At 34.6% G+C, this 21428-nt stretch overlaps 3 protein-coding genes across 7 annotated transcripts; all 3 read left to right on the top strand.

The window, feature by feature from the left end:
- The first annotated feature begins 1160 nt into the window (after positions 1 to 1160).
- Positions 1161 to 11558, top strand: LOC131616216 (uncharacterized). Of its 3 annotated transcripts, XM_058887485.1 has the most exons (15): positions 1161 to 1291; positions 1441 to 1731; positions 3512 to 3621; positions 4651 to 4713; positions 4795 to 4984; positions 5502 to 5606; positions 5696 to 5826; positions 5975 to 6542; positions 6776 to 6841; positions 6982 to 7058; positions 7355 to 7636; positions 8768 to 9092; positions 9175 to 9324; positions 10145 to 10681; positions 11119 to 11558. In XM_058887485.1, exons 2-15 carry the CDS (start codon positions 1474 to 1476, stop codon positions 11305 to 11307), a joined length of 3051 nt encoding a protein of 1016 aa, XP_058743468.1. In that variant the 5' UTR covers positions 1161 to 1291; positions 1441 to 1473; the 3' UTR covers positions 11308 to 11558. The 3 variants fall into 3 exon arrangements, with proteins under 3 accessions (XP_058743468.1, XP_058743470.1, XP_058743469.1); XM_058887486.1 differs by lacking the exon at positions 1161 to 1291 and having other exon boundaries at positions 1591 to 1731; positions 4827 to 4984; positions 11119 to 11557; XM_058887487.1 differs by lacking the exons at positions 1161 to 1291; positions 10145 to 10681 and having other exon boundaries at positions 1358 to 1731; positions 11119 to 11557.
- Positions 11559 to 11815: 257 nt separating this feature from the next.
- On the top strand, positions 11816 to 16171 carry LOC131616217 (putative disease resistance protein RGA3). 2 transcript variants are annotated; one of them, XM_058887489.1, is made up of 3 exons: positions 11816 to 12329; positions 12468 to 15325; positions 15726 to 16171. In XM_058887489.1, exons 1-2 carry the CDS (start codon positions 12283 to 12285, stop codon positions 15310 to 15312), a joined length of 2892 nt encoding a protein of 963 aa, XP_058743472.1. In that variant the 5' UTR covers positions 11816 to 12282; the 3' UTR covers positions 15313 to 15325; positions 15726 to 16171. The 2 variants fall into 2 exon arrangements, with proteins under 2 accessions (XP_058743472.1, XP_058743471.1); XM_058887488.1 differs by having other exon boundaries at positions 12468 to 16171.
- A 451-nt stretch (positions 16172 to 16622) lies between these two features.
- On the top strand, positions 16623 to 20802 carry LOC131618075 (putative disease resistance protein RGA1). Of its 2 annotated transcripts, XM_058889343.1 has the most exons (3): positions 16623 to 16731; positions 16874 to 19753; positions 20456 to 20802. In XM_058889343.1, exons 1-2 carry the CDS (start codon positions 16685 to 16687, stop codon positions 19737 to 19739), a joined length of 2913 nt encoding a protein of 970 aa, XP_058745326.1. In that variant the 5' UTR covers positions 16623 to 16684; the 3' UTR covers positions 19740 to 19753; positions 20456 to 20802. The 2 variants fall into 2 exon arrangements, with proteins under 2 accessions (XP_058745326.1, XP_058745327.1); XM_058889344.1 differs by lacking the exon at positions 20456 to 20802 and having other exon boundaries at positions 16874 to 19953.
- Positions 20803 to 21428: the final 626 nt, after the last annotated feature.

Here is a 21428-nt window from a genome sequence, read left to right as displayed (position 1 = left end):
CTTTTCGTCGTTTGTTTCACTTTTTGCGCTAATCGGTAAGTAAATTTAGAGTGGCTTCTAGCGAACAGACAAGTTCCTCAACGACATGGAAGTGGAAGAAAAATGACCTGCAAAGTCAGGTGAATGTAGCAGTGAACATGCAATGTTAAAATGTTAAAAGAGCATTTATTTAAATTTAGTTAAATTACAAGAGTTCTTAATAGAGTGCGCTGATTACATATATGAGAGGCACTGTTTCTGTGTTGCTCTAGGCCTTGAGAATTAGTCAAATCGGTAGAAACCTTGGTCAGAAATGTAAGCTGTGTTTTTTGCTGTAACACTCTAAGCATCTCCAATGGTGCAACCCATTTTTGGGTTCTTTATGGGTCCCACTAGCCACATCATCTTAAAATAATTTTTATAATTTTTATTTTAATTGTATAATTCTAAAAAGTTATTATTGGGCCCACAACTTTACCTCATAAACTAATTTGATTGGGTACCACAATTTTTTCATAATTGCATTGCAATGCAATGGTACTATGATGTGACATGTCTAGGTGGAGAACTTATTAGAAGGAACTACCATTGGAGATGGTCTAATGTCACTATTTCATTTAAACACCAAAATGATAAAATCTAATGTTTTTGTTGCATAAATGGTCCAAACAGATCTTGAGTTAATATTAATTGCAATTTGCAACTTTAAGAGTACACTTCTACACTTGATTGAGTTCTAAGAAGACAGAATAAGTAAATAAGCTTTTATCTACTTTAGCAGAAATTTTTTTCTCTTCTCAAGACAGCCTTTTTTCTCCCACTCTTGAAGCCTTTTTTTCTCTTCTCAATAAATCGTTTGAATCGGTCATCAAATCCGATTTTAATCACATTAAATTAACTTTTACTAATTTTTTTTTTTATATCATTTGTCTCCTATCTCTGTGTAATCCAATCCATATCTTTCCATTCTTAAAAAAAAAATTACTCATTAAAATAAAACGAAGAAGAACATTCCAAAAAAAAAAAAAAAAAAGAATGATGTAAACATAAAAGAATGGAAATTGGGATATTCCCTTCTTTATCCAAGTATTCCGCATCAAATACAGGAATCAATAATTTTTTTCAGAATCAAATTTAATTTTACAAATACAACAAAATATTTTTAATCATTTATTAAAAAACTAACACTAATCCCAGTTTAATAACACTTGAAATTTTTGTCATAATAAAAAAAAATAGTAGTTAGATTTCCTGGTCATCATCATCACTTGGAAAAGAAGAACTAAACTGGATCCTCAAATCTAATCTAACCGTAAACGAATCACATTCTCTTTATTTATTTCTACTTTATTCCATTATTAAACTATTAATATTAATAACAGTAATCATTTTTTCATTTTTTCATTTTCTCATTTTCTCATTGCACTTTAACCAACTTCGTGAATTCTAAAATCCAATTAGGGTTATTCATTCCAAATCCCTTCACAACCGGCAATGGAGTACATCCAGAGCCGCGTGGAGCCATGGATGAGAGAGCAAGGAGCGAGGCTCATGAAGGTTTCCTGGGGCCCACTCCAATGGCGGATGAGATGGCCATGGACTAACCACCGCGAGCAGAAGAAGCGGATCAAGGAGGAGTATGAGCGGCGACGGAAGCAGCTTAACGATCTCTGTTTAGCGCTTAAGACTGATTCTCTGTCAGATTTGCAGGATCTTCTCTGTTGCATGGTTCTCTCCGAGTGCGTTTACAAGGTTTTTCTTCCATTTCATTGTTTGTGTTCAATTCATGTTGTTGAGTTTGTGATTCATTGCTTCAGTTGCAGTTTTTAGGTAGAAGACTGTGAATTAGTTGCTTAGATTAAATTAAACCAAATTTTCTGATGATTTTTGATAATTGATGTATGGAGGTCTTGTTTTCATAGTGGATAGTTAATATTAGAAAATTTTCAGTTTTAACGAGAATGAGGTTGGAGTTAGCGATGGGATTTTGATATATGCAAAATTAAACATTAATTAAAGAGCCAGTTTAAGTAAACATAAATACTCATTAATAGAAAAATATGCATAATTAAAGAATTTAAAGTAAAGAGCAATAAAACTTAAACAGAGAAGAAGAACTTAATGGAAGTAAACTAAAAGTAGGAAGAAAGACGAAGCGATTGTTTGTGAGATAGAACATAATTCCACAAAGGACATAATATTACCCTTAACCGAGTTCAAATTGACAAGGGATTTTGATAAAAAAAAGGATCTGACGAATTTCGTCCCAAAACCCTAAAATAGCGGATATAATTACAGCCGCAACGAAAGCTATTGCTGACGGAGGCTTGCAGCCCAAAAACATTGCACTGACCATACCACTGCGCTATTCCGCTATAGTGCGCTATTGACAAAGAGGATTATGTCTTGCTTGTATCAGTTTTAAATCTAAGTACTGTTTTGAACTGCTTTTAAACACGGTAGTGAATCAGAAGAGGTATCTTTAATGTAGGTATAAAGAAAATAATTCATTTTATTAATGATATTGATGCTACAACAACTATATTTTAAATTTGAAAACCGCAATACATTTGCAAAAATATATTTGAAAAAGTTCCGTAGAAGTATGAACTCTGTAATTGAAGGGTGTTTGTGATTGATTTGAGATAAAGATTTTGGTCTACTTTTTAGTTATAATTAAGCTCACCATTTGTGCTGTTATCATAGGAAAATAAAAAGTTGACGTCAAATAGGAATTTCTTCTCTATAGTAGAAATATTCAGTCGTTTCAAGTTATGCTGTAAAAATGGAAAAAAAATATTATACTTGCTCTGATTGCAATCGACATGTAATGGTACTCTGAATTGCGTGGGGCGTAATTATTGCCACTCTTATTCTACTTCATTTGGGTTGTGTCAAGCTTGGTAGAGATTTCTCTATGTTCTTAGGGTCACTCCTCGAGCTTTAGTATGTTGGGGCCTGGGGGGTTTAGTTTAATATGTTGCATATTTTCATTATTAAGACTATTCTCTCTCTATTACCTTTATTATAGTTTTCTCACAAACTCTTGGCCAGTTCCCTGTTTTCCTTATTTTGAGAGATTCTCTCATGTATATATATCTGTACATTTTCATTTTGTAATGTAGACAATTCATTCCACATTATTCAAGTGAATAAAATTAAGAACAACTGGAACTTGGTGCTACAAAGCACTGGCCAATGGCCATGGTAAAATCTAAGAGTTGGATCCATTGTGGGTCTATTGTAGATAAGACAAACTTATCTCGCATTTGTAGAGGCATTAGCAAGTAGGCTGATTTGGAAAATATATTGGTGACTGCTGTTTAGCTGAGTGCAACTATCATTAGAAAATATATTGGTAAACAATAATTTTGGAATTACCTGCATATTATATGTCCTTCAAGACTCATACAAGTACTACAAATAACATAGGAACTTTAATGAGTTTTTATGTGTACAATGCTTGCTTGAATGTACGTTGGCTACAATCCAACATAAACTTACATTTATCTGTGACTTCTCTATATCTCAGAGGCCTGCTACTGAGATGATTCGAGCTGTAAATAAATTTAAGGCCGATTTTGGAGGACAAATTGTTGCTCTGGAGCGGGTGCAACCCTCATCAGATCATGTTCCTCATAGGTTTGTCATTCACCCTTTTGATATTGTATTAATTGCATATACGGCTCTACGTCTTTTGACATGTAGTGGTTTTGATCCTCCTTTTAAAGTTCACCATTTATTTCTTGAAAAAAAATATAATTATATCAGATTTTATTTGATAGAGAGAGAGAGGAGAGTGAGGGGTTGTCAATAGTGCACAATAGCTGTGAGGAGAACGAAGGCTGGTCACTACAGCATCCTCTCCCGCGTCTGCGTTGCTCTTACTGCAGCAAACCTTGCGCCACTTTTGCAGTGAATATAGGGGGAATAATGGAACTATTACACCGCCCCATGAGTGCGTGCTGAAATGCCCAGAAATGCCCTCTGAAATTAAACATTTGGGCTTTTTGTGGGGTGTTTTATGGATTTCCGCCTAAAAACACATCAGAACATCTCTGGAGATTTCAGGGCTTGTTTCCTTGTCTCTCTCACGCTTTCTTGTGGCTGTCTATTGCTGCTCTCTGTTTATTCTCTTTCCCGCCTCTCCGGAGATCCTGGGCACAACCTGCTGCCATTTCCGAAGACCTGCTACCTGTGATTCCTTTTTACTCTCCCCGTGACTCTTTAAGCCACCTAATTTTCTTGCTAATTATGAATGTCATTAGCTTTGAATGGTTTTATCATTTTTGAGAATTTATGTCTATATACATAATGTAATCTATAAACAATTTCAGAATACCTACACCATTAGTCTTTTTATGGTTGGCCGCTCCATTCCACTATCAGTAATTGGGGATTGATAACACTGGTTTCAGTTAGTTTGTTTTGTTTTGTTTCTTTGACGATCTAGCATGTGAGTCTCTCAACAGCTCACATTGCTAAGAAGAAATTATTAAATAATTGCAATTTCTTTATTTGTAATCAGTTAGATTTTTGGATTGTCTTTTAAAGTAGAATTTTGTATTCCACTTTTAACCTGTGGTTTTTCTTGTAAGTCTATAATGTTTTGCAGTGTAGGGTTGAATGTTTTGAACTGTCATACTTATTTAATTAGTTATGTTGTCACAGGTATTTATTGGCAGAGACTGGGGACACTTTATTTGCTTCCTTTATTGGAACAAAGCAATACAAGTTAGTTTTTCATATACTTATGTCTTATCATTTAAATTCATTACAGCTTCTGGAATTTTTACCTTTTAATTTTGCTGAAAGGGATGTAATTGCTGATGCAAATATACTTCAAGGTGCAATCTTTCATGAAGATGTTGCTGAAGAATCAGATGCACATGCAGCAACTGAATCTGATAAGGGAGAAAATCAAAATGGAAAAGAATACATGTGGAATCCTCTAGAATCCAGGTCTAAACAAACGAAGAGTAAATATAAACCTGCTGCCCATAGGGTAAATAATATTGTCCTCTATCTTATATATTTTTGTTTGTATTAATTCCTAGATTCTTATACTCTTTGGAAAATAACAAATAAGATTTATAGACTATAGTTGGGAATTTTAATTATGACCCAATAGTTTCAAAAAGTTGTGATGGGTCCTGGAATCCATCTTACTGTTTGAGCCTATGCAGACTCAAATAGTTGATCTTTTTAAAACTATAGGGAGTTAAGACCCCTTTTGAACTTTCAATTGCCTTAATTATTGTAAGTTGTTCTTATAGTTAGCGATAGAGGAAGATGTAGCAAAACTATAGGCAAAATCATGAAGTAAGAATTAAATTTAACTAGTGTCATTGGGCATGGTTTACAATATGACATGGTGTTATGGTGCTATTTGATCCATATGGCTAATGCCATCTAGTCATTATAGATTTTTGTTGCTTTTTGTTCTGGATACTTTGTAATATATAGACCATTTATGTAAATTATGTCTTCCTGTTAAAATAAATTCCCCCATTATTTCTCAGGGTTTCATGGCCCGTGCCAAAGGAATACCTGCATTAGAATTATACAAGCTTGCTCAAAAGAAGAAACGCAAGCTTGTTTTGTGTGGCCATTCACTTGGAGGAGCAGTGAGTTTGCTTCATTCATCTTAGTTTCAAAATATTACTTAACGTGATTGAGCAATTTGCATATACTAAGTTCCTATTATTCTACTTAGGTAGCAGCATTAGCTACTCTTGCCATTTTGAGAGTAATGGCTGCTTCATCTTCATCAAAGGAAAATGGGAATGTCTCTATTAAATGTATCACATTTTCTCAACCACCTGTTGGAAATGCTGCTTTGAAGGAGTAGGTTTTCCTTGTGTTTCTTTTCTTCTATTCTTAAATTGTTAGCTGCTTGTCCACTGAAAAAAAGTTGTTAGCCGCTGATATTTTGTTCGAACATGAAAAACTAGAATATTTATTAGTTATTTTGTTTGTTGTTTTTCTGTTTCAGCTACATTAATAGAAAAGGTTGGCGGCATTATTTCAGAAGTTATTGTATCCCAGAAGATTTGGTCCCCCGTATTTTATCTCCCGCATATTTCAGCCATTATAATGCTCAGTCTGGGCCAGAGCTTTCTGAAAGTGAAAGTAACAGCTTATTATTGAGAAAACAGGAAGAAGGGGTAGAAAAGCCAAAAGTCAATAATGGAGAACAGCTGGTTTTGGGAGTAGGTCCCGTGCAGAGATCCTTCTGGAGACTCTCAAGGCTAGTTCCTTTAGAAGGATTGCGAAGGCAATTTAGTAAGCATCAAGAAAGAAGAATAAGTTCTGTTGAAACAAATTCTTTGCCTGATTCTCTTGCCAATACCTTGATTGAGGATGAAGTGGTTCAACCGCGGTCACTTGAAATACAAGAGGGTTCTGATGGCATATCACTCAAGCCTTTTCCTGAAACAGATAAACATTCATTGGAGGTGTCAACAAATGGGAAAACAAATGCAAAGGCCAATGCCACAAATGGTGATGAAGGAAAATGGCACAAAGTACCTTATTTACCATCATATGTACCATTTGGACAGGTAGATGTTAGGAACATATGATTCATTACAGTTTCTGTTGCTGTCACCAAAGATGCTAAAGTTTTTTTAATAGAAGTTTGTTTGTGCTTTGCTTATAATCTCCTTCTTGTGTTTGTTTTTAGTATTATTTTGGTTTATTTTTTGTTGTTTTATCCTTTTCCTGCATAGCATGATAGTGGTGCTACCATGTCTGAATAAAATTTTCTCATCAAAACCTGTTTTATGCAAGACAGCTTTATTTATTGGAGAATTCCTCTGTAGAGTCACTATCAGGTGCAGAGTACTCAAAGTTGACATCGGTATGAACTTCTTTTTACTGCTTATCAAAGTCCTTTCCATTTTGGTCTTAGCATATATGATCAAACCTTGTCGTCTTTACGAGTGCAATAGTGTAAGTTCTCTCATTTTGTTTGCTTTCTTCTGGCAAAGGCATTTTCAGGTCAAATCAATGATTGCTGAATTGAGGGAAAGATTTCAATCACATTCAATGAAATCATACCGATCTCGGTTTCAGAGGTAATCATCTTTCTTATCATGTTGCGTATAATAGAGTTGTTAATTTTAGTTTTGAATATTATTACACTTAAATGACCATACTGGCCTACATATTCCCAAGACCAGATCATATCTAAACTAATTTTCCTTGTTGCCTATTGTGTATTATTTCAATAATACATCCTCACAGCTCCTTGAATCCTGGCTCAGTGGGATATTTATTGGTTACTGAAGCATGATGGCAACTTTTAACATTACTAATTGATTATGTTTTGAATCCAAGTAATCCCTCTTCTTTTACCCTTTTATGGTTGCAGAATCTTTGACTTATGTATGAATGACGATGCGTCATCTTTCTTAGGGATTGAGCAATGGCAACAGGTTTCTCATCTACAACAATGGCTCGGGCTTGCAGCTGCAGACACTGTTGAGCTCGGGCATATAGTAGAGTCTCCTACTATACGTACTGCAACTTCTATTGTTCCTCTAGGATGGAATGGTGTGCCTGGAGCAAAAAATGGAGAACCTCTGAAAGTTGATATTACTGGTTTCGGATTGCATCTCTGTACACTTGTTCACGCTCAAGTGAATGGTGACTGGTATTGTCATTACCCAATAAAATATTACTTACAGACGTAGTGTTCTTATAAATAATTATGTCCGATTAATACCAGTCCTTAAGACTAGTGTTAAGAATACTTAAGGTGAGTGAAATTTTTATTGGGAAAGAAAGCATTTATTGCACTGTTGTGTTTCCAATGTAACAAGTGTTTTCTTTTCCAATAAGAACTTTCAACATGTGTATTATTAATACCACAAGGCTGGTGTTAACATTTTACCTCATAAATTTATGACGACTAATTAAATATGTTTTGAAAGGGAAGCCATGTTGTAGAGGTTGGAGTTGCGTCTTTGTGGCTAAGGGGGTGGTTGGAAGAGGCTATTTGGAGTTATCTTATGAGTTATGGCATAAGTGTTTTGAGGAGCTTACTAAAAGTGGAAACCATTTTTTTAAAAGCAACTATCTCCGATATGCTAATAAGCTATTTTAAGCTTATTTTTCATAAGCTCCCCATGATAGCTTATAAAAATAGTTTATAGAGAGGTTTTAAAAAATTTACTTCTATTTTCTCTCTATTTGTAAAAACAGCTTATGCATAAGCTCTTATATGAGAATTGATTACTGAGTAGGCATTTAATTAAGTTTATACAACATTCCCTATAAGGTTATGGGTTCAAGTTGTGGAATTAGTTTCTTGCAAATGCAAAATAAAGTTGTCTACAATAGACCCAAATGGATCTGGCCCTTCACTAAGCGACCCCCGACTATGGCATGGTCTAGTGATGTCTGAGCAAATAGGTTTCTAAAGCCATCAAGCTAGTATTATGGTAATAGAATTGTTTTTGTGATGTCTGTCTTCTATTAAATAATGCAGTTCCTGAATGGGCTTGTGCATGACGTTTAATTTTCCCATTTAATCTGCAAATTAGACAATGTGCTTGACGTTTACTTTTCCCATTTAATCTAACCGTATATTCATTATACAGATTCCTCGATTAGTGATATAGGACAAGGAGTTAATAGCACAGTGCCATGCAACTTATAAATTGAAATATATAAACATTCAAGTCGCTTTTTCTGTTTCTCAGTTCATGTTTATTGCCTATAAAATAATTTCCTTCGCATCTTGAGGTGTGTGATGTACTGAGTGTACTTATATCTTACTTAGGTGTTCAACTACCGTTGAATCCTTTCCTTCTGCACCAAACTATTCTTCAAATCAAGAAATTCAGCCTGAGTTACAAAAGATGAGAGTATTAATTGGTGCTCCGCAAAGAACGCCTCCAAAACATCAAACAGTGTTGGACTCTTTGATGCCTGCTTTTACCTCTGTTGATTCAAAGACTGCCGGTAGTTCAGCATCTGTTGACAAGGATAAGTGTGTCCGTCCAGAAAGTTTAAATAACTTTTTAATATTTTGCACCAGTGATTTTACAACTGTTTCCAAAGAGGTTCATTTGAGAACTCGTAGAGTACGATTAGTTGGGCTGGAGGTATATACAAATTTTTCTCGAGTCAAAGTGTGATTCCTTTTATTATTCATCTACTTACTTTCATGAGCTGGCTTATATGCAGGGATCGGGTAAAACTACTCTTTTAAAGGCAATCATGAATAAATGTAAACCAAGCACTGCAGCTTATGATGATGCAGTTTCAGATATTGACGTGCAAGAAGTTATTGCTGATGGTTTGTGCTATTGTGACTCTGCCGGAATAAATATGCAGGTTTTCTCTTGGTCTTTGTTTTTCCCTACAAAGTGGGCCCGTGCTTGATACACTTGGTTATTTTTAAAATTTTATTACTATTGATAGAAGAAAATACAATATATTCTTCTTCTCATGTTTCATTTTCCTTTGAGTGAAACCTAATATTAGCCTGTAGAATCTGGTCATGTTTTCAATTAAAATATGCTAGTACCAGATACAAAAATCACAATAGGACAAAATGGTGTCGCATAATCTTTCTATGTAGCTGACCGCCTGACCCCAACAAGTAGGAGATAGCTACTACTGTTGTTCTATGTTGATGTTTTGTAATAATTGATCAATTCTACTTCATCGTACTTTTTTATTTCTAGTATTAACATGGTCTGGCCCCTTTATTTATGGATACTAGAAGGTCGAAACACTCCTAAAACATTTTTTTCCAGGAAGGTTATGGTGTTATACATCTATATTTTTGTAAAAAATAGTCTTTATCATCAATTATTTATTGTGCTGCAATTTTTTAGTATTGACTACCATTTTTACCAAGAGTTAATATGATGCCAAAACTCAGAGTAAATTATTGCTCTTAATTGATAAATATTTGTGCTGATTCTAGATACTTACTAATAGAAGGAAAATATTTTTATAGTCAGATGGTGCCAAATATAGTAGTTAAGTAAATGTTTCATGCGTTCATGGTTGGCTTTAAGAGCTTGGCTTAGCGGCAGAGCAACATTTTGTTAAAAAGGTGCTAGGTGGAAAATAGACAGTGCAATTTGAATTGGTTAAAATATATAGTAGTGATGTTCATTTGCTTTTTCATTTAATTGTTTTTCAGGAACTGAAATCGGAAACCTCTCGCTTCAAGGATGAACTGTGGGCTGGTATTCGAGATCTAAATAGAAAGACAGATTTAATTGTTCTTGTTCATAACTTATCCCATACTATACCTCGATATAGTGATTCAAATGGAACTCAACAGAAGCCAGTCCTGTCACTTTTCTTGGATGAAGCTAAATGTCTTGGAATTCCTTGGGTTATTGCAATAACAAATAAATTTGCAGTTAGTGCTCACCATCAAAAGGCAGCAATTGATGCTGCTTTGAAAGCTTACCAAGTATCTCCTACCTCAGTTGAAGTTATAAACTCCTGCCCATACGTTATGCCTGGTTTTGCTGGGACTTCTTTATCATGGGATGCAACTAATGCAGAATCCAATAATAGGGTGGGTGCTCAAAAGCTTTTATTTGCTCCTATCAATTTTGTTAGGAGGCCTTTTCTGAAAAAGGAGATTGTTCTTCAAGTTGAAGGTGTCTCCGCGCTATGTCAGCAAATCCATCGCATTCTTCGCAGTCACGAAGAGTCTTCGTTTCAGGTGGAGAAAACTTAACTTCATGGTTTTGTATATATTGTATTTTCCTTTATTTGGTTGATTCCAAGATGGTAGTAGTAGTAGTAGTAGTAGGGAATTTTAGTTTAACGTAACACTTTAACACTGTCCAAACACTTTATGATAGGGTGAAGTTTATGTTTGTTCCACCACTTTGAAAACGGGACACATTAGTTTAATGAATCTACATGAATTTATTGAGTTACTGATAGGTGTACGCTAATCACAATGAAACTTTTGAGTTTGAAGCTCAGTTGTTTATATTTTTTGGGATTCTGTTTCAAGTGAAACTTTGTTACTTTATCAATAAACATTTTGTTGACGCTCACTATCTATTGATCTTCTTTATTGCAAAATTTCAAATTTCTTATGATAATGCACACTTAATTTTATTCCTTTTTTTAATGCTTATAATATCACAGGAACTTGCCAGAGATAGACTAATGATGGAGTTAGCGAGAGAACAAAGAATATCAAATGATGGAAGTAAAAATGGTGTAGGCAAGGCAATTTCATTGAATTCTGCTGCCGTCGGCGCATCCCTTGGGGCTGGTCTTGGGTTTGTCCTGGCGATTGTAATGGGGGCAGCATCGGCGCTGAGGAAGCCCTGAAGACCAAATTCCTTTCATAATTACCCTGGTGCCTTATTAATAGAAGTTGAATTCTTTCTTACCCTTGTTCATATTTTTTTTTACTAGGTCTTTCTGTCATATAGCAAGATATGGCCACCCATATATTAATTTGTTAATGTAAATCCTCCAGTTTTATGCCTCAGTGTAATTAGATTGGAATAGGGGATGATTTCAAATGAATTTGTCTTAGGCTCAGCCTAATACATTTTTGTGTGTGAACAATTTTGTCTTTAGGTTTTTTATTTTAAAATTATTTATTTACTTATGGTGTAAATTTCAACCCATTGTCACAGCTGTCACGATGATTACCCGCTCCGTTTCTTTAGAACAAATTCGTTATATAATGAAATAAATTAACCAAGATACGTAATATAAGTATTGTGAGACTTGAAAATTTTTCTTTTTTCTTCTATAATATTATTAACAAGCAAGCACATAGTTTTCTAACAATGTGAGATTTGAGATTTTTTTCCTTTCTTTCACATTTATCCAAATATTAGTGATTATAAAAGGATTTAATTGGAGGAAGAATATTGCTTTTGAATTTTTTTTCTCACTTATGACTTCTATTCAAGTTGTGATTGGATTAAGAACAAGTTTGAATCTAGATGTTGAATAGTTTGATGTGAAGGTGACATATCTTGGTGTTAATTTGGAGAAAAAGATTTATGCATAAAATAATCAAATTTCTTGTATCATTATCGTGGTACATGATTGAGTCCGTACACATTTTTCTTTGATCTACAAAACAATAGCTCTAAAGGATTAGACCAACACTAACCAATAATATGCTCAAACCGTACTAGAGATGCAAAACCATACATTGGTTAAGTACACTCTTATCCTACTAATCCATTTCAACTAAAATCATGTACCGACACTTTTCATAGATTTCATTTCATTGTCACTCTCAAACTTTGCATTCATCTCATTCTTCTTTCTTATTTTTGAAACATGCCTGAGCAAATTGTATCTGGTGTTGCTGAAAACCTCATTAACAGGTGACTTCACTTCACTCTTAACCCTTTATCTGATATTCCTTCCATTCAAATTATCTAATATATATACTAATACTATAAAAGAAGTATCAAAATGAAAACATGGCTAAGTTGGCATGATGCTAATTTTTCTTTTGTCAGGTTGGCTTCTGCAGCTTTTCGAGAATTCGGAAGGATTTATGGTGTTATGGATGAATTGGAAAGGCTTAAGAGTACTCTTGACTCCATCAAAGCTGTGCTCCTTGATGCTGAAGACAAACAACAACAAAATCATGCGGTTCAAGTATGGATAAGAAGACTCAAAGATGATGTGATTCATCCTGCTGATAATTTGCTAGATGAATTTCTTATTCAAGATATGACTGATGAATCTCATAAGAACAAAATGACAAAGGTACTTCATTCCCTCTCTCTAAATAAGATTGCTTTTCGGAGTAGAATGGCTCATGGGATTGAAAAAATACAAAAGAAATTTAATGATGTTGTGAAAGATATGATTGGGTTGAATCTAAACCCAAATGCTGTGGTGGCTGAGCAAAGTAACAATGTAAATAGAGAAACTAGTTCTTATATGCCGGAATCAAATATCATCGGAAGAGAGGATGATAAAAAGAAGATCGTAAGCTTGTTGAGGCAATCACATGGAAATCAAAATGTCTCCGTGGTTGCTATTACAGGGATTGGTGGCTTGGGAAAGACAGCTCTTGCTCAATTGGTATATAATGATGCCGAAGTTGCAAAGATTTTTGAAAAGCATATGTGGGTATGTGTCTCTAATAAGTTTGATGTCAAAACTATTGTTAAGAAAATGTTGGAGTCATTAACTGAAAGCGAAATTAGCGATAAGTTACCATTGGAAAACATGCAGAAAATGCTTCGTGACAATTTAACGGGTAAGAAGTACTTGTTAGTCCTAGATGACATTTGGAATGAGAGTTTTGAAAAATGGACTCAATTGAGGATTTATTTGAAGTGTGGTGCTCAAGACAGTAAGGTTGTAGTGACAACTCGTACTAAAATTGTAGCACAAATAATGGGTGCAAGTGTCTCTTACACTCTGGATGGTTTGAATCCATTACAATCTTGGAGTTTGTTGAAGAACATTATTACAAATGGGGATGAGACTAAAGAAATGAATCATATTCTTGAACCAATTGGTAAGAAGATAGCAGAAAAGTGTAGCGGAGTTCCGCTTGTAATCAAAACACTGGGAGGCCTATTACAGGGTAAAAGTGAAAAAAAGGAATGGATTGCTATTTTACAAGGCGACTTTTGGAAATTATGTGAAGAGGAAGAAATCATCATGCCAGTGTTGAAACTAAGTTACCAAAACTTGTCGCCTCAACTAAGACAATGTTTTGCTCATTGCTCTTTATATCCTAAGGATCGGGTAATAGATAAGGATGAGTTGATTCAACTTTGGATGGCACAAGGTAATCTTGAATTTTCAGATGAAAAACAGACCATGGAAGCCATCGGTAACCATTTCGTGAATAATTTATTGATGAAGTCATTTTTCCAAGATGCTGAAGTAGATAGTGACCGTGATTTAACTAGTTTTAAAATGCACGATTTAATACATGATCTTGCCATGCAAGTAGCCGGCCACGATTGTTGTTACTTGGATAGTGAGACAAAAAGTGTTGTAGGAAGTCCCATGCATGTAATGTTCAGTGATGCTATTGGTTTGTTAGAATCATTGGATGCAAGCAGGGTGCGAACTTTAATTTTCGAGAACAACATTTCAGGAAATTGGTATGAGAAGGAATTGTCTGTGATTTCGAAATTCAAATACCTACGCTTTTTGAAGCTGTCATATTGTTCTATAAGTAAGTTGTGTGATTCAATTGGAAATTTGAAACATTTAAGATATCTTCAGTTGTGGTACTGTGCAGGACTAGAAGGCATTTTCAAATCTATTAGTAACATTGTTTGTCTTCAAACACTTATATTGGTTGAGTGTCGAGTATTTGAATTTTCTACAAAAGATGTCTTAAGTTTAATTAATTTGAGATATCTTCATATTGAAAATTTAAAAGCATTTAAAGAGAAGAAGACAACGGTTGGATTCGGAAAATTAAGCCTGGGGGAGCAGTATAAGGGTTTCATTTTTACCAACTGGCTTTCGTCCCTCACAAACATTGTGAAAATATTTCTTAGGAACTGTCAAGGTGTGCAATATCTCCAACCAATGGAACGTCTCCCATTCCTGAAGTATCTTTTTATAGGCGACCTTCATGAGTTGGAGTACATATATTATGAAGAGTCTCTTTTGTCTGAAGCATTCTTCCCTTCTTTGGAGGTTCTCAGAATTTTTAGATGCGAGAAGTTGAAGGGATGGTCGAGGATAAGGGATGAAAACTCTTCACAATCATATCATCTCTCCTTTTCGCCTTGTCTTTCTTACTTAACTATTGTTGATTGTCCAATGTTGACTCACATGCCTACTTTTCCAAACCTCGACAAGAAATTGGATTTCTTTGATTGTAATACGGACACATTAGAAGCAACATTAAACATGGTAAAGTCGAATTCTTCGATTGAATTCCCTCCACTTTCCTTGCTAAAATTCTTGATTCTTGGCGGACACGAGCTGGACGTGAAAACACTCCCAAATAATTGGATGGAAAATCTGACTTCTCTGAAACATCTTGAATTTTATAATCTTCCAAATCAAACATTTCAAGAAATTGAAGCTTGGTTTGAGGAAAGACTCAACTATCTTCCTTCCCTGCAAAAGATTAAAATTTCTCAATGTTTCGAGCTAGAGGCATTTCCTGTTTGGATTTGCAATCTCTCGTCACTTCAGCATATAACCATTTCGGAATGTCAAATTTTAGCTTCACTGCCCGATGGAATGCCTCATCTTACCAACTTACAGACCCTTGAAATCATTCAAAGTCCCCTTTTAGTTGAAGAATGCCGGAAAGAAACAAGTGCAACATCTCTCAAAATTGCTCACATCCCAAACATAATCTTAAAGTGATCTTCTCTTATAGGTACCAATATCTTCTTAAAACCACTTGCTAAACTTATTTGGTGTCCATTGTTTTATTTTCTAGAACTTCAAGAAGTAAATAGATTTGTAAATGGCTTTGTTGGATATGTATCAATGTCCTATCATGTTGATTTTTCTTTCTAACCTCAAAAAATGCCTTCTCACTTTTCTATTATGTTCGTGTCTTAATTTGCTATTGCACTTATTTTCTTTGCCAATACATATTTTTTACGAAGTTTCATTGTTGGTGAAGTATGCTTGAACAAATGTGCTATTGTTGAAGTCATGGAAGAATGGTTGAAGTGACAATGTCTGGCCAATATGTCACTCATGATTCTATAGAGCAAAATTATTGTCTTCACCAGTTTTAGTTACTTACTTTTGCGTTTGTGGCATGACAGTTATCTAGCTGATGCGATCTATATGTTCACGAATGCTGATGGAAATGTAGCCGCAACCAATCCCAAAGGTGTGGCTAGAAGTCACTGCTAGCTTAGTACATGTGTGTATCAATTGGATCATTGAGTAAAGGAAATCAGAGATATGGCTTCACCTCCTTCGACGCCACTCTCTCTTGAAATAGTTGTTGATGGTGCTAGTGTATCTCAGTAGTTGCTACTGTATCTCAAAATGATAATGAGTTGTTGTAATGGTTAGTAATTGGATAAATAGTTTATGTAATAGTATTTGTTGCCAGTGTAATGTTAGTAAGAAATTGTCGTATATTGTTATCTAAGGCTCTATATTTCTCAATTAGAACATGTTAAAGCTTTAGATGCACATTCTTTTCTAACCCGTACAACAAAAATCATCAACTTTTATAATATATCACAAAGATAAACGATAAATGAGCACCATCTCTTAATTAAAAGCATATCGAAAACTGTCGGTTTTTATTTTGGGTTTTCGGGTATAAACTGGATTGTAACCGGATCCAAAAATAAAATATGGAAGGATAATTTATAAATGAACCTGTAGATAACCACTTAATTATATCCATATATTTAAAATAGACTTGAATTTAGTTATGAATTTGGGTCTAATAACCGGATATTTTGCGCACCATTGCTTGGATTCCGTTTTTATCCATACGCTTGTCAAGTAAAGTCTTATTTTGATGCTTTTCCTAGGGTTCAAATTTTTCCATACATTGGTCAAGTATTATTCTGATACTTTTCCTAGAGTTCATTTTTGTCTATACGTTGGTCAAGTAAAGTATTATTCTGATACTTTTCTTAGATTTTCTTTTAGCCCAACCATTACATAACTACAATCATGTACCAACACTTTTCATAAATTTCATTTCTTTGCCACTCTCAAACTCCGCATTGATCTGATACTTCTTTCTTATTTTTGAACGATGGCTGAGCAAATTGTATCTGGTTTTGCCGAAAACCTCATTAACAGGTGACTTGATTTCATTCTCAACCATTTATCTAATATTTCTTACATTCAAATTATCATACATAGTTGTTTATTATTACTATCAAAGAAGTATCTAAATAAAAACAAGGCTAAGTTGGTATGCTGATAATTTTTATCTTGTCAGGTTGGCTTCTGCTGCTTTTCGTGAATTTGGAAGGATTTACGGTGTTCTGGATGAATTGGAAAGTCTTAGAAAAACTGTTGACTCCATTAAAGCTGAGATTCTTGATGCCGAGGACAAGCAACAACAAAATCGTGCCATACAGCTATGGATAAGAAGACTCAAAGATGATGTGCTCCACCCTGCAGATGATTTGCTTGATGAATTTTTTATTCAAGATATGAGACACAAAATTGATGAATCTCATAAGAACAAACTGACACAGGTACTTCATTCCTTCTTTCCAAATAAGATTTGTTTTCGCAGTAGAATGGCTCATAAGATTGAAAAAATACAAAAGAAATTTAATGATGTTAAGAAAGATATGATTGAGTTGAATCTAAATCGAAAGGTTGTGGTGGTTGAACATAGTAACAATGTAAAGAGGGATACTAGTTCATATGTGATAGAATCAGATATCATTGGAAGAGAAGATGATAAAAACAAGATTATAAGCTTGTTGAGGAAACCACATGGAAATCAAAATGTCTCTGTGGTTGCTATTGTTGGGATTGGTGGTTTGGGGAAGACAGCTCTTGCTCAGTTGGTATACAATGATGCTGAAGTAAAAGATGTTTTTGAAAAACGTATGTGGGTATGTGTCTCTGATAACTTTGATGTCAAAACTATTCTTAAGAAAATATTGGAGTCATTAACCTATAGCAAAGACTATGATAAGTTATCACTGGAAGAGTTGCAAAATATGCTTCGTGACAATTTAACGGGTGAGAAATACTTGTTAGTCCTAGATGACATTTGGAACGAGAGTTTTGAAAAATGGGCTCAGTTGAGGACTTACTTGATGTGTGGTGCTCAAGGCAGTAAGGTTGTTGTGACAACTCGTAGCAAAATTGTAGCACAAACAATGGGTGTAAGTGTCCCCTATACTCTGAATGGTTTGAATCCAATAGAATCTTGGAGTTTGTTGAAGAAAATTATCACATTTGGGGATGAGAATAAAGGAGTGAATCAAAATCTTGAGCCGATTGGAATGAAGATAGCTGAAAAGTGCAGGGGTGTTCCACTAGCAATCAGAACGTTGGGAGGTCTATTACAGGGTAAAAGTGAAAAAAAGGAATGGATTACAGTTTTACAAGGTGACTTTTGGAAATTATGTGAAGATGAAGAAAGCATCATGCCAGTGTTGAAAATAAGTTACCAAAACTTGTCGCCTCAACTAAGACAATGTTTTTCTTGTTGCTCTTTATATCCCAAGGATTGGCAAATTGAGAAGGATGAATTGATACAACTATGGATTGCACAAGGTTATCTTGAATTTTCAGATGAAAAGCAGGACATGCAAGATATTGGTGACCAATTCATCAATATTTTCTTGATGAAGTCATTTTTCCAAGATGCTGTGTTTGTTGGTGGTAAATTATATTGCTTTAAAATGCATGACTTAATACATGATATTGCAATGCAAGTAACCGGTAATGATTGTTGTTATTTGGATAGTGAGACAAAAAGACTTGTAGGATGTCCCATGCATGTAATGTTGGAAAGTGATGCTATTGGTTTGTTAGAGTCCGTGGATGCAAGTAGGGTGCGGACTTTAATTTTCGAGGACAACTTTTTAGGGAATGGGAATGAGAAAGAATTGGTTCTTATTTCCAAATTCAAATACCTACGCTTTTTGAAGTTGTTGAATTGTTCTATAATTAAGTTGTGTGATTTAATTGGAAATTTGAAGCATTTAAGATTTCTTAAGTTACAGCGCTGTAAAGGAGTAGAAGGTATTTTCAAATCTATAAGTAGTATTGTTTGTCTTCAAACATTTATATTGACTGGGAGTCTACATCTTGAATTTTCTATAAAAGATTTCTTCAGTGTAATCAATTTGAGATATCTCTATATTGAAAATTTAAATGCGTTTCAAGAGAAGAAGACAACGTGTGGATTTGGAAAATTAAGCCTTGGGGAGCGGTATAAGTGTTTAACTTTTTCCAAGTGGCTTTCTTCACTCACAAGCATTGTTTATGTGAATCTTCATAACTGTAAAGGTGTGCACTTTCTTTCACCCATGGAACGTCTTCCGTTCCTAAAGTCCCTAATTATTGGTGGCCTTGATGAATTGGAGTACATATATTTTGAAGAACCTTTTTTGCCTGAAGAATTCTTCCCTTCTATGGAGAACCTCGAAATTATTAATTGTGTAAATCTAAAGGGATGGAGGAGGATAAGGGATGATATCATTTATGATGATAACTCTTCACAATCATGTCATCTCTCCTTTTTGCCTTGTCTTTCTTCTTTAACTATCATTCAATGTCCAATGTTGACTCACATGCCTACTTTTCCAAACCTCGACAAGAAATTAGTTTTCTGGGATTGTAATATGGACCCATTGGAAGCAACATTAAACGTGGTAAAATCAAATTCTTCGATTGTATTCCCTCCACTCTCCATGCTAGAACACCTGGAACTTAGCGGACGTCAGCTGGATGTTAAAACACTCCCAGATAATTGGATGCAAAATCTAACTTCTCTCAAGCATCTTAAATTTTACAATCTTCGAAATCAAACATTTCAAGAAATTGAATTTTGGTTTAAGGACAGACTCAACTATCTTCCTTCCCTGCAAAAGATTACAATTTTTGATTCTACTCTAGAGGCATTTCCATTTTGGATTTGCAACCTCTCTTCACTTCAACATGTCTCCATTCTGCTCTGTCTATTTTTAGCTTCATTGCCCGATGGAATGCGTCGCCTTGCCAACTTACAAACCCTAGAAATCATTCATTGCCCCAGTTTAATTGAAGAATGCCGGACAAAAACAAGTGCAACATGGGCCAATATTGCTCACATCCCAAACATAATCTTAGAGTGATATTCTTACTAAAGGTAACCATATCCTCTTAAAACCACTTGTTAAATTTATTTGGTGTCGTTTGTTTGATTTTCTAGAACTTCACAAGTAAATAGCTTCCATTATTTGTAAATGGCTTAGTTAGATATGCATCAATGTCCTTATAGACTCAAAAACTGCGTTATCACTCTTTAAATATGATTGTGTCTTGAGTCTTAATTTCTTATTGCACTAATTTCTTGGCCAATAACTTTGTTTTAGCTAGTTTCATTTCATATGTGTGCCTTCTATTTTTCTGCCGAATTTCAATACTGTTCACCAATTTTTAATGGTTCATGTGTCATTCGATTTGGTTTAAACGAAAAATTGCATCTCCAAAGTTATGTCTCGTTTTAAATCACAAAATATGCTCTTTAAACAAACCTTTATTTAAAATTAACGTAAAAGAGTTGTTAAACATATTTCAGTTTCACATCAAAGTGACTATGCATGGCAACAAGTTGTATCAACATTTCGACCTATAGCCTGAAATATACTTATATTCATATTTAACAGGTTTTGGGTGTACATGGTTCGAATTTGCATGCATTTTCCTTTTAATTTTTTATTAGTATTTCTAAACATGCAAAATAGAATAAGGCTTCTTTGGTTTTGATCCATAAGTTGTCACTTATAATCTTCACGTCAAATCTATAAAAAAAAAATTAATTTGTTGAAAGTTTTTGAATTACTTGTAGGATTCCAGAAACTTCAAGAAGCCGTTTAGACATTCACATGAATACTGTGGAAATGTAGCAACTAGCTAGCAGCTTCAACTGATCTAGTTGTTCTGAAATGTGTGGCTTAAAAAGGATTGGATTATTGGTGTTGTGTCTCAAAGTATTGTATGTAATAGTATCTGTAATGCAAACTCTGTTGATTGCCGCTGTAACGGTAGTAAGAAGTTGTTGTATATTTTTAATGCTTTCTGTGTGATTCACATTCTTCTGATCATTTCAAAATCAAATTACTGTCAAAATTAACTTGTTATGGTAAATTCTTGAGGTTGTACTTCTGAACTAGAATCCAAACCAGAAATCATTTCATAAAAACTTACTGCTCAGGCTATGGCCCTATAATCCAAACCAGATACAGTGACATTATTAGCCATCACTTTTATGAGATTGCAATTCTCAACACTTGTAATTATGTCCCTTTAAAAACTTATGTTCAGACTATGGCCCTATAAAAACTTATTATACAAGGGATAAAAATTTCATTCTCTTGTTCCGTCCAAACCAGAGACGAAGAAATATGTACTAAAATAGATATACTGACTGTTAAATTGAGAAAAATGATTGTGTTCACAACTTTTAGTTACTTACCTCACCATTGTGTTTGTGTCATGGCAAGTATCTTGCTGATGCCATCTACATGTGCATGAATGCTGATGGAAATATAGCCGCAATCAATCCCAAAGGTGTGGCCAAAAAGTGACCTCTAGTATTGTGCTGTGAACTATGAAGCTCCGACACGCCAATCAGGAGGCGCGTCTCTGTACCAGACATGTATCGGACACCAACACACGTACGACACGTATCAGACACATTTTTGAAGTATCCAACGGAAAATGAAGATAAAAATGTAACGGACACGGATACGACAAACTATTTCAAATAACGAACACATCAACCTCTCAAAATTTTCAGAATTTAAAAAAAATAAAAATGT

The sequence above is a fragment of the Vicia villosa genome, linkage group LG7 (genome assembly GCF_029867415.1).
Source record: "Vicia villosa cultivar HV-30 ecotype Madison, WI linkage group LG7, Vvil1.0, whole genome shotgun sequence".
Taxonomy (NCBI): Eukaryota; Viridiplantae; Streptophyta; class Magnoliopsida; order Fabales; family Fabaceae; genus Vicia; species Vicia villosa.
This window is presented reverse-complemented; position numbering and strand designations above follow the sequence as displayed.

Coding starts and splice junctions, on each gene's coding strand:
- LOC131618075 (XM_058889343.1), top strand. CDS start 16,685: ATGGCTGAGCAAATTGTATCTGGTTTTGCCGAAAACCTCATTAACAG. Junction 16,732..16,873: donor GCCGAAAACCTCATTAACAG/GTGACTTGATTT, acceptor TTATCTTGTCAG/GTTGGCTTCTGCTGCTTTTC.
- LOC131616216 (XM_058887485.1), top strand. CDS start 1,474: ATGGAGTACATCCAGAGCCGCGTGGAGCCATGGATGAGAGAGCAAGGA. Junction 3,622..4,650: donor TCAGATCATGTTCCTCATAG/GTTTGTCATTCA, acceptor ATGTTGTCACAG/GTATTTATTGGCAGAGACTG. Junction 4,714..4,794: donor ATTGGAACAAAGCAATACAA/GTTAGTTTTTCA, acceptor TTTTGCTGAAAG/GGATGTAATTGCTGATGCAA.
- LOC131616217 (XM_058887489.1), top strand. CDS start 12,283: ATGCCTGAGCAAATTGTATCTGGTGTTGCTGAAAACCTCATTAACAG. Junction 12,330..12,467: donor GCTGAAAACCTCATTAACAG/GTGACTTCACTT, acceptor TTCTTTTGTCAG/GTTGGCTTCTGCAGCTTTTC.